The 12,035-nt window shown below is 45.8% G+C and overlaps 1 protein-coding gene and 1 long non-coding RNA gene across 6 annotated transcripts in view; one reads left to right on the top strand and one right to left on the bottom strand.

Moving 5' to 3' along the window:
- The window catches only part of ESRP1 (epithelial splicing regulatory protein 1), a 64,953-nt gene extending 59,569 nt beyond the window's left edge, over positions 1–5,384 (bottom strand). For 3 of the 5 annotated variants that reach the window (XM_040494003.1, XM_040494004.1, XM_040494006.1), the window contains exons 1-3: positions 4,887–5,167; positions 4,245–4,373; positions 2,871–2,984 (exon numbers count right to left, since the gene is read on the bottom strand). In XM_040494003.1, the coding sequence (XP_040349937.1) occupies positions 2,871–2,984; positions 4,245–4,373; positions 4,887–5,018 (375 nt within the window). In that variant the 5' untranslated portion in view covers positions 5,019–5,167. Of the gene's footprint in view, positions 1–2,870; positions 2,985–4,244; positions 4,374–4,886 lie in introns of all 5 variants that reach the window. The other 2 variants (XM_040494005.1, XM_040494002.1) reach the window with 2 other exon arrangements.
- Positions 5,385–7,249: 1,865 nt separating this feature from the next.
- LOC121043187 (uncharacterized) lies at positions 7,250–8,880 on the top strand. Its single transcript, XR_005796715.1, has 2 exons — positions 7,250–7,890; positions 8,125–8,880. It is a non-coding gene; the product is annotated as an uncharacterized LOC121043187 (long non-coding RNA).
- Positions 8,881–12,035: the final 3,155 nt, after the last annotated feature.

Genomic DNA, 12,035 nt, shown 5'->3' with positions numbered 1-12,035 from the left:
ACTGTATTATATCCTATATACAAGTGTCATGGAAAAAATTATCTTATCTTAAGGCAATAGATTACATTTGTGTTCCATTACACATTCCATTCAAAACACTTCTGAAGCTATAGTTGGGCTGTCATACATTTTCTAATTGATAAAATTACACTCTTTTCAGCCATAATCATTTCATACAGTCTATATTTTCAGGCAGCAACATTAGCCCTCTCAGTTCTCATAAAGATGCTTATATTTACAGTGTCTACCCAGATATAGGATTCAGTTACAAAACATAGTTAAATACTAGGCTCATATAATACTAATATTTTTATACTAAAATCAGAGCAAGATAGTAAATTCCTGATTACCTAAAAAGCATGATTTTGTGCCAAATTATAGTCCCACATTAGTTTTGTGACCAATATTCTAGCTATACCTGAGAACTCAAATTAGACTCAAAAAAAAAAAAAAAATCACAAATCTCAAGGGTAAAGAAGAAATAGTTACCCTACTGTTCTTAGCTACTAGTACTACTCTCGTACTTATTAAGCAAGTTCAACTGTCTGGGCAAATATTGTACTAATGCATTTTTGTTTCCCTTAGTAGAAAAAAGCCCCATCAAATAACTGTCAAAGATGAATTTTTTAAAACTGAATTTAGATTTTTCTTACAATTTCAAAATAGTTTCTGTTGATTTACTGGGAATTTCTACCTACTTATACATTAGAAAGTCAAGGAAATAAAGACTTAATGTTTGCAACCATAACATTTATACAATGTCTCTTTCTATTCAGATTTCCTCATTGGATCTATCAGATGTACACCTGCTCATGCTATAATTAAAATAGATGTCTGGCAGGGGCACCTGGCTGATTCAATTGGTAGAGCCTACAACTCGATCTCGAGATTGTGAGTTCAAGCCCCATGTTGGGTGTAGAGATTCACAAAAAAATAAATAAAATCTTTAAAAAAATGAAATAGATATCATTGTACCATGGTCAGAGTTTTCAAAACAGTTACTTAAAAAAATGGTGAAATCTTCAGGATTATCTACAAAAATGTTCATTTAAAACCTGTTGATAACTCACATTTTACAATAGAAGATTTTAAATAGCTGTATCCACTTAAAAATACTTAACATTTAATTCCTACAAAAGATATTGATGTTATACTAATTATAAAATAGGCTAAAAAGTGTGTGTAGTATGAATGCTCCTTGTAAAAATGAGGCTTTTCTAAAAACCTGGAAGAATATTTTCAAATATGTTCATATTAGAGAAAAATAATAATATTGTTTTCTGAATGGCAGGATTATTATGTTTTACCATTTTCTCTCCCCCTTCCCCCCTGCCATGAATAGAATTCCTTTATGTTACTAAATTCGTTTCTGGTTTTAGGATACTAAGTTGGTTCAGGTTTCTTTATGAAAATCCTAATAGAAGTGATTCAGGAAAATGTCTCAATTATTCTCTGGAGGTTTCCCCACATTTTAAAGCAGCCCATCTAAAATAACAAAAACAGCTGTTTTCCTCAAGCCAAATAGGGAAAGTATTAAATTTTATCCCTCTCCAAAAGAATTTGAAAGGGGAAAAAAAAAATCCTCATATGTCTATTTCTGGATCAAGGGGATAGCAACTGGTCTAACATTTAATTAACAAAAAACACTCCCCGTGCCCACCCCTTTAGCCAAGTTATTACAAAAGTTGCTACAAGAGGAGTGATTTTCTCAACCTTTAAGATCTAGGAACTTGAGTTTCTCCCTTGAATTTTTGAAATTGTCATCATATATTTAACTCCTTTCTTTCCATTTCCCTAGTGAGGTAAAAAGAAAAATCTGTACTGACTAGTCACTATACTTGGGACATCAATTGTCAGTCTGAATCTTTCTTTGAAGACTTGCTTCATCCAGTTTCCTGAAAATACTTCATCTTTTCAAGTTCAGTATTTGCCTACCACAATAAAAAGTTACAGCTCAAACTAATTAAGTTGATAAGATCAACGATATTAGCAATGATTGGCTACATTGGGGCTGCCCTCTGCTGTCTCCATTTCCCCACAGCCCCTCAATATTCTTCCCAGAGAGGAGTCACATTTTTACAGTAAGATTATTTTTTCACTCCATACCCTTTTCTAGGTCAGAAAGACCAGCAAAGGTAAAAGATGAAGGCTGACCCTACTGTTATGATACAGTATTTAATCAGTTTTGAATATTTACTTTAAGTCAAAGTGCAGTATGCTATAATTAATGTTTCACTAGTTATATGACTAGGTCTTTACACAGTACAAAGCTCTTTAATGAAATTAGTTACGATTAACAAGGTTTAATTAAACTATTTTTCTTTGCTCCTTCCTTTCTAGGATAAAGCATTTTCTACAGAAGGGAATATTACAATGTCTTAAAATTTAAAAGTAAATGTTCTCTCCTGCCTACTTGCTGTTACTTTAAATGTCAAAATTCAGCTAATATGCTTAGAAAAGGGGGAATGGCAACCATCTCAAAACTTAACATAAAACAAAAAGAGAAACTTTTGTTAAGTCACCAGAGGGTATCTATAAAATTACTGCAATCTCAAAGATCTCTATTAAAGGGTCATGATTTTTTTGTGGTAAAATATACATAACACAATATTCACCATTTTAACATTCAATAATATACACAACACAATATTTACAGTTCAGTGGCATTAACTACATCTAACACTGTTGTGACACCATTACCACTATTCCTTTGTTATCTTCTCAAACTGAAATTCTGCCAGGAAACAATAACTCCCGACACACATCTTTTTAAAATGGAGAAACTTGGATAAACCATGGGGGGGAAAAAAAAGCCTCCAGTCACCCCCAAAGGAAGGTCCAATCATTCTCCGAGAAGCCAGCACTCTTACCTTCTTGGAAGCCTCAGGATGCAAGATTTGCCTGACATGAAGCTGCCCGTCAGTACACAGACAGAAGGAAGTTCCAACCCCAATATTCAGTTCATTGCTTACTGACTGGTTAAACTGTAAACAAGACACAGGGATGCAACTTAAGCAGGATTTACAAACTCCGGCAAAGTGGCCCCACGTGTTGGTAACCAACGAAAACCACGCTGCCATAAAAGAGGACACCAGTGCTGGGGCAACATTAGAAAGAAAGGCTCCGTTCCCACAAGCTATCTAGAACCCTTTGGATTGACAAGCTTTCCAATCAACCCACAGTTCACCCGCAGGAGAATTTAGTATAGACATTCTCCCTTCAGTGCCCCCGTCTACTTTTGTGCTAAATCCACATTCAAGACTTTTAAGTCGGGTCTCGTTTCATCAGCAGGTTGCCTTCAGATTACATCATTCCCTGGTGTTATTTTATGTTCGGATGTTTCAAGATTAAGAAAGATGCCAGTTTCTGATAAGCAAAGGCGGTTAATGGGTATACAGACCTCTGGGAAGTCTGGCCACACTTTCCCTGGAACACAATCCCAAATGATAACTTTCCCCTATTAATTCGCACCTCGTGTCCTGGCGCACAGGCCAAGAGAGCACCGGACACGCACCTGTGCACAGGTGTTTAGCGCCCCGCCCTATCCCTGATCCAGTACCCGTCAGAACCAGGAAGCAGCAGGTTTTTAGGTCACCTCAATTCTGTTAAGGGGATTCCACCAGTTTCACAATGACCCAACGATCAGCCCTACGTCTTCGGGTCTGCAAGCCCTCCCCAGCTAGGATCAAAGCCACTGAAGAAGTAATAAGGGAACCCAAACCGAGCCTTTAGGAGGAGTTCAGAAGCTTGAAGCCAAGCAGGCACCCTCAGCTTCCCACCGAACTGGGGCCGCCTCTGGCACGCCTCGCCGGGCCCACCCGCTCATCTACACTACAGCGCCCTCTGTCCTAGCGTTGAGCCACACACCCAAAGCCCCGCAGAGGACGGGCGCGTCGGGCGTCTGGGCCTCGGGATGGGGGCGCTAGGATTCAACCTCTGCTCCTCAATTGGTAAAACCCGACTGTTCCTGAAGCCCCAGGAAAGACTCGAAAACTAGCGAGTTTGGGCCCACGACGCTAGGGGCTGGGAGGCTTGGAGGAGCAGCGACCTCCTCCCAAGAGGTCCACCTCGGCCTCCAAGGCCGGGTTTCCACCCACGCGGTTGGGCGTCTTGCCACTCTGCCCCGGGGATGTGCGTGGACCGGCCGGCGAGGGCGTGGGACCTGGTGTGGCTGGGCTGCCTTGCGGGGGCCGCCGGAGTGGCCTGGATAAAGGTGGACCGCGCGGCCCAGGGCTGTCTGTCACCTGTCGAAGGGCTTGGTCCAGCTGCGGCGCGGAGGACAGGCTTTCCGCGTCGATCTTCGTTTCTTCTTTACAATCCTCCGTCAGCTCCAACTGATCCGGTCTAACTAGCACTTCATGCAACTGTCCCACCTCCAGGGCGGAAAGAAACTGGGGTCAGTTTCCCCCTTCCTCAATTTGGAAGCCTCCATATTCACCCTCCTTCCTCGCTCCCCTGCTGGGGCGGCCAGCGCGGCTGCAGGGTTCTGGCCACAGAATCAAAGCTCACTCGTCGCGAGCGGCTCCGGTGGCAGAGAGGTCGGCACGGCCCTGCCTCCGGCCCCACCCCCACCCCGATCAGGTCGGAAAGGCCCAGAAGTGGGAACCCGAGCCCCAAGGATCTCACCCCGGCTCCGCGGGGCGTCCCCCGACGGGCAGAGAACCTGGCTCGGCTGCGCCCGGCCGCTCCACCTGAGCCAGATTTCAGATTACTGAAACGGTTCCCAGGCCGTTGGCCAACAAGTTTGGTTTTACTCTGGATTCTGTAGGCCTCGGGTCCAGCCTCATAAGTGGCTAAACGAGAGGACTTGTTTACCGACTCTCCAAACTTCTACAATAAACTTCTTGCCCCACTCCTATCAATTGGACAGAAATCTGGAGGAATACCTTCTTGTTGGCCAGATCCACGACTTTCCATAACAGCAGGATCAGCTCCTTCTCATCCGAGCCCAGCTTGGCCCCGGTGGCCCCAGCAGTGATCCCAAAAAGCACCACCAAGTAATCCGGAGACGCCGTCATGACGATAGGTGGGGAGGGGGAGAGGGGGGTCGGGAGGCGGTGAGGCGGGGTGGAAGTGAGAACGAGAAAACCCGTGCTAAAACCTCTTCCAAGAGAAAAAGAAGAAAGAGCGCCCGCCCCCCCCCCTCCTCGCCGCCGCCGGTGCAAAAGGCGGTAACCAACCACCCTAGCCCACACCTGGTCGGTGCTCCACACCCTGGGCAGGAAGGGGGTGGGAAGGAGGGCGCAGGAGGCCTGCCCTTTTTGTATTCAATTGCCCGTGCGTCTATGCAAAAAGCCAGGAGCTGGGCTGCACCCCGGGTGGAGCGCGCAATGGCTGAAAGCTTTTCTGTTTTGGGATGTGGCTCTACCTGCCCGCCCCTTCCCCCTCCCCCACGTGGTGCAGGTAAGAGACACCTGGCGGCGCCGGCCCATTGGCTCCTTCAAACCACGACGTGGCAGCGGTGGGGGTGGAGGCCGCCTGGGGAAAGGGGAGGAGGGGGCGGGAGACAATGGCTGGATGAATGGAGACGGGAGGGCGAGAAGGAAGGAGGGGGAGACGTGAGGGGCGGGGAAGAGGCGGTTGCCACCCGAAGGGTAGCCGAGGCCAGACGGGAAAAGGGTGAGGGGTGAAGGGCGCGGAGGGGAGGGCCGGAGTCGCTTGTGGGGGGGGTCACCCCTTTGGAGGTAATCGAGAGGGATGGGGGGCATGGAAAAATGTCGACTGTGGGGGAACTAAGCCGGGGGTTCTAAAGGGTCAAGGGAAAAGGCCTGGCGCAGGAAGGAGAAAAGAGGCCAGAGGTGAAGCCTGGGGTGCGGAACTGCTCGGGGCGCGGCGCCCCAAGAGGGCGAACCGCGGAGGGAGGCACCGGCCAACCATAGCCGGGAAGCGGCAGGGGCAATTGCCAAGCACCGGGAAAGCCGCTCCTGAGCCCAACACACCTTTAAGTGCAAACAGTAGGTGAAACCTTGTGGGCCCTCCCTCTCTCCCGGCCAGAGCCCAGGCCTGAGCTCCTCCAAACCCCGGGACGCTACCCACCTTCTGGAGACACAGCCAGACGCCCGGGGCAGCACGCCCAGCCACCAAGTTTCGCCCAAAGGCGCAGAGGCTGCGCGCTACGGAGCAGGGAGTCCCCGCGAGGAAATTTAGGCACAATGGACCCCACTTCCTTGTCTCTCTTCTACTTCTTAATTGCCACGTCTTGTTTGGTTCTGGCTGCTAGCTTGAGACTCCTTCTCCATGGCTGGGCCCACAAACTTTGTTTTGCTCTGGGCCCTAAATAAAACATACACACTAATGTTTTCCTAAATCAGGCCAAAGCAAATTTTCCCTCAGTTCCCAGTTCTGACCCCTACGTCCCTCCTCATACCTTTGCCTTTGTACTTATGTGTCGATTTGGCCAACTTTGCGAGCAGTTTCCCTTCTCTAGCTAAGCTAGGTCTGCACAGAGGCTTATGCGCCCACTATCGCCACCCAGCCACCAAGTCAGAAGGCAATGTGGTTGGGACCTGTTGACGTGGGAGAGGAAAGAGCCAGAGGTGACGTTTCCTGGAGTTTTATGTTTCCAACTTATCTATTATTGGAGAACCGAAATCGGTCCGAAGTATTACTTAGTTGGGCCCAAGGTGTCCAGCCCTTTGTGTTCATGGTGTGAAATCGGGCAAGCATATATATAGTCACTGCCGGAACCCGCTCCGGGTACAGATCTGAGAACCTGTCGGGATGCGTGTCCGGGAAGGCGGGAGAACGCGCTTTCCCCGTCGCGAGGCAGCGCGGACACAGTGGGGAGCGGCTGAGCGTTTCGGGGGCAGGGAGGAGGGAGTCTGAGGAGCCCAGGGCCGCGCCGCTGCGTTTCCCGGCAGGACTGTGCGGGCGGAGGCGCTGCCGCCCGCGGCGCAGGTAGCAGCTCGCGTCCCCAGAGAGCGGGCGGAGGCTGGGGCTAGGTAGCGCTTCACCGGCCCACGAGAGTGCTCGGGGCCATCCTCGTCCGCAGCTCGAGCTCCAGGGGCGAGTGCTTTCAGTTCCTGGACCACAGAGTGCGTGGTGGGGAAGGCGCCCCCCGCGGTTCTCGGCGGGCTCGCCCCTCACCCCCGGTCCCCGAGCCGCGCTCCCCGGCCCGCAGGCGCTGCGGGGGCAGGGACTGGGCGCGGAACAAGACAGGGAGGGACCTGGAAAAACCACCCAGATTGCATTGCAGTGGGCGAGGCCGCCGGAGGAGCCGGTTCCCCCGAGCCGCCTCCCCGCGGGGCGTTCTCGATGCGCGGTTCCCAGGTGCTCGGCTCTGCCTGGGCCGGGAGGTGCCGCCTGGAGGGGACGCGGGGCTGGGTGCGTGGCCCCTGCGGGGCGGACCCGAGCGCGAGCCGCGACCGCCCGGAGGCCCAAGGCAGGACGGCGGACTGTAGCTGAGAAAGTGGTTAGAACGGCTCTGAAGTCCTGCTCCGCCTGTCCTCTGTGGCCTCTGGTCTTCGGATTAATCATTTGTATAGCGCGTTTGGATAAACTGGGAACTTTACTATCCGCGCGTTTGTCGGGGATTCCGCGGCGTTATCCATATTCGATTTGAATCACCGAGCTGCCCCTTTTCAGAGCTTGGCTTCTTCCTGTTTAAGGAAGTCGGGTGCCTGGGCTCTGATTTTTTTAATTTAAATTTGGACAATTAGGTTACAAGGGCAGGGATTTTGTTTTGTTCTCTAATGTATTCCCAGGGTTGGAACAGAGCTGGACACCTACGAGGCACTCAACAAATATTTGTTGAAAGATTTTAATGAGTGACACCCACCCATCTTTGCAGCTCTTGTTTCCTAGCGAGGGCATAGTTCATCACTGCGAAGGTGAAATTCTGAAAATGGTAGTCTACCGGGAATTTAAGTCTCAAGTGTTTAAAAAGAGTAGGTGCAGGGCGCCTGGGTGGCGCAGTCGGTTAAGCGTCCGACTTCAGCCAGGTCACGATCTCGCGGTCCGGGAGTTCGAGCCCCGCGTCAGGCTCTGGGCTGATGGCTCAGAGCCTGGAGCCTGTTTCCCATTCTGTGTCTCCCTCTCTCTCTGCCCCTCCCCCGTTCATGCTCTGTCTCTCTCTGTCCCCAAAAAAATAAATAAACGTTGAAAAAAAAAATTTAAAAAGAGTAGGTGCTAATTCTTCACCAAACCTAATTTTGTTAAAGACATTAAACTCTCATAAAATACAGGAGTGCCAAGGAAACAAAATCTACGTAATACATTGCAGCTCTGAATACAAATATGTTTTATTGTCTATCCTCACCATCTAGAATAATTCTGGTTTAGTAACAATAAGCAGTAGGAAATGGCTGGAAGGAGCCTTGAATGGCTCATTTACCAGTGATCTTCACTCAAGACCACACCTAAAACTCCCAAAACAAATGAGAATCTGTTTCTTTTGTTTTTGTTTTTTAAAGCAGCAGAGACCCAATTGCAAGACAGGCTACATAACTTGCCAGTATTAAGGGAAGAACAAAGACTGAAGAACTCAGTCTTTAAATTTCAGGTTAAAGAAATTTATGAGACATGACAACTATATGCAACATGGACCCTGGACCTGAAAACTTTTTTTTTTCTTAATTTAATAGACATTATTAAGACAATAGGAAAAATTTGAATAAGGGCTATAGATTAAAAAATGGTATTGGATCTGTTAAATTCCTGATTTTTATACTACTGTGGCTTGGCAGGAGAATGTGCTTTGTGTTAGGAAATACCCAGTATTTAGGGATAAAGGGGGATTCATATAAATAATTTTACTCTCAAATGATTGTAAATATACATACAGAAGAGAGAAAATGATAAAGCAAATGTGGCAAAATGATAACATTGGTGAATCTGGGTGAAGGAATTTTTTATACTATCCTTTAACTTTTAAAACTTTTTTAAAAAATTTCGGAGGACTTTTTGCTGCAACTACCATTTGGTGTTTAATAAGGCTCTGATGATTTTCTATGCTAACCTAATCCTTCCTCCTGTAGAATGAATCCATTTTCTTTGTCTTTTCCTTAGTGAAAGAAGGAAATAAAGGTCATCACATTTTTTGTATAACAATCCTCTTATATACTTTAAGGTTGTTCTTAAAAAAAAAATTTTTTTTTAATATTTATTTGTTTTTGAGAGACAGAGAAAGCAGGGGAGGGGCAGAGAGGGAGACAGAATCTGAAGCAGGCTCCATGCTCTAACCTGTCAGCACAGAGCCCGACGCAGGGCTCCAGCCCACAAACCCAACTGTTGAGATTATGACCTGAGCTGAAGTTGAAGTTGGACATTTAACCTACTGAGCCACCCAGGCGCCCCAAGTTTGTTCTTAAATAGTTTTCCTAGACTGAATTACTCCAAGCTCTTTAAAGCTTTCATTGTGAATCTTACTTTTCTTCTTTTAATGATCTTCATTATACTCCTAGGACCCTTTTCCTTTTATCACTTTTAGAGAGCCGCTCTTGAACTAGACAAAATTCAAACGTGTCTACCATGGCCTGACCTTTGACACAGTGGTATCTATATGTCATATTCTTATAACTTGTCATACAATTCCCTTTTTAAGACTACAGTAGCATTACATTTGCTGGCTCCAGTTTTGTTTGAGATCTCTAGATCTTTCTTAGAGTTCTCAGTTGCACATACCTAGTTGTTCTCTTGCATGTGTTAGAATCGAGCCTTCAAAAGTGAATCAAAGTATGGATCTTTGAGCTAACAAATAGGTACCACAGCAAAGCTCACCCATCTGAGTTGAAAAATTTATGTACAATTTATGTATCATTGAGATTAAATGGTGGCAGGGGCACCTGTGTGGCTGTCTGTTAAGCATCTGACTCTTGATCTCTGCTCAGATCTTGATCTCAGGGTTGTGAGTTTGAGCCCCACATTGGGTTCTATGCTGGATGTGGAGAACTTTAAAAAAAAAAAAAGAAATGAAAGGTTGGCAGACGTGTCCAAAAAATATTGTGGGGGTTTGATCCCTTTATAAATCTTGTGACAGATGAAATGTGTGGAGATGTCAACCAGTGGGCAACAGAACAATATTGGAATGATGATGATATGAAGAAATAGTATCATGTTAGAGCTTTGGAACAAGTATAAACAATGGGTGTGTTCACTGGAAGAAATCAGTTGATTTCTGCTTCTACATGTCCCCTCTCCATAGCACCTGTTTTCCTACAATATAAAAATCAGGTCATGTGCATTTTCATATTGAACCTTTTTGTAAAATAAACTTTTGTAATGGTAAAAAAAAAAAGTGAAACAAATGTTCTTGAATTAGATAATGGTGATGGTTGCACAAACATGTGAATATACTAAAAACCACTGGATTGTACACTTGAAAATGAATATTATGGCATATGAATTATATGTGTTTTTAAAATTTATTTTAATTTTTAGAGAGAGAGAGAGGGAGAGAGAATCTCAAGCAGGCTCCATGCTCAGTGTGGAGCCAGAAATAGTGCTCGATCTCACTGAACCTGAGATCTCCACCCTGAGATCATGACCTGAGCCAAAACCAAGAGTCAGACATTTAACTGACTATGCCACCCAGACGCCCCTATATCTCAGTTTTTTTAAAAGCAAATCAAAGTAAAAGCCTGTGTTCTGAGGCTACCACAAGCCATTGATATTTCCTAGTTATTTGTTTTAGAGACAGTTGTAAAAGATCACATTTTATATTCCATGGACAAATCCAACCTCTCTGAAATAGAGTGGTAAGAGGAAGTGATGGTCAAGATAATTAGATACATTATAGTTTCCTGTGAATTACTCTGTGCATCACATATTTAAACAAATTACTGGTCTGAACCTTTATCATAGCAACTATTATAGATGGTCTGTATGGAAAAAGTATGGGTTTATTAATTGGCCCTGCCATTTGCTACCTCCTGCCCTTGAATGTGTTCCTTAGCTTGACAAGGATACAGTTTTTCGCCTGTAAAAATTGGGATGATGACAATGTACACTTCATAGTTGAGAGGAAATGTATAAAGAAGTGTCTTCCTTAGGGGTGCCTGGGTGGCTCAGTTGGTTAAGCATCCCACTTCGGCTCAGGTCATGATCTTGAGGCTGATGGGTTTGAGCCCGCATTGGGCTCTGTGGCTGACAGCTCAGAGCCTGCTTCAGATTCTGTGCCTCCCTCTCTCTCTCTGCCCCTCCCCTGCTCTGTCTCTGTCTTTGTCTCTCTCAAAAATAAACATAAAAAAAAAATAATAAAATTTAAAAAGAAGTGTCTTCCTTAAAGAAGACAAACATGAGTACCAGGAAGTTTACTACTCAAGAGCAATATCCAGGTGGGGAGGGGGTGTCTTCGGACAACCACAAAGGCCTTAACCTTCTGACCCTAGGCTTGAAGGCAGGCTGAAACATTTAAACAAGACTTTACTGACTCCCATGCCGTAGGGAAATACACAGAAAAATTATACGCAGGGAAATATTCCATGAATCTAGACGAGATGAACCTTCTCCTTGGGAACGACAGATTTAACTTGGCATACAAGGGAATTATGCCACCTAGAGAATTCCTCCCTACTCCTGGCCTCATGCCGTTTGCCCAGAAGCACATCCCTGTCCCTCCCAAAATCCTGTTAGAGAGGGAAGCATAGCAGCAAACCTTATCTTTTAAGTCAAGTTGGGTTGACAGGAGTGGTTGTTTAAATATTTTAAGTTCAACCCAACATGGGGCTTGAACTTAAAACCCTGAGATCAAGAGTGGCACACTCCATCGACTGAGCCAGCCAGGCACCCCTCCACATGGTCCTTTTTTGTCTCATCGAATCTCCTATTGGAAAAAGTCATATACCAGGGTTTTGAAGTCACTGCCTCCATCCCTTCTGAAAATTATCAACGAATTGATTTTCCGGGGCACTTGGCTACCTCAGTCAGTGAAGCCAGCAACTCTTTATCTCTGGGTCGTGAGTTTAGTACATTGAGTGTAGTAAAAAACTTTTCCCTAAAACTCATATGTTTTTAAAATTAATATATATTTAAAGTAATTCAAATATGTCACCTTAGGGGCACCTGGGTGACTTAGTCGGTTAAGTGTCCGACTTCGG

The sequence above is a fragment of the Herpailurus yagouaroundi genome, unplaced genomic scaffold (genome assembly GCF_014898765.1).
Source record: "Herpailurus yagouaroundi ecotype Mexico unplaced genomic scaffold, PumYag 186, whole genome shotgun sequence".
NCBI classification, from domain to species: Eukaryota; Metazoa; Chordata; class Mammalia; order Carnivora; family Felidae; genus Herpailurus; species Herpailurus yagouaroundi.
This window is presented reverse-complemented; position numbering and strand designations above follow the sequence as displayed.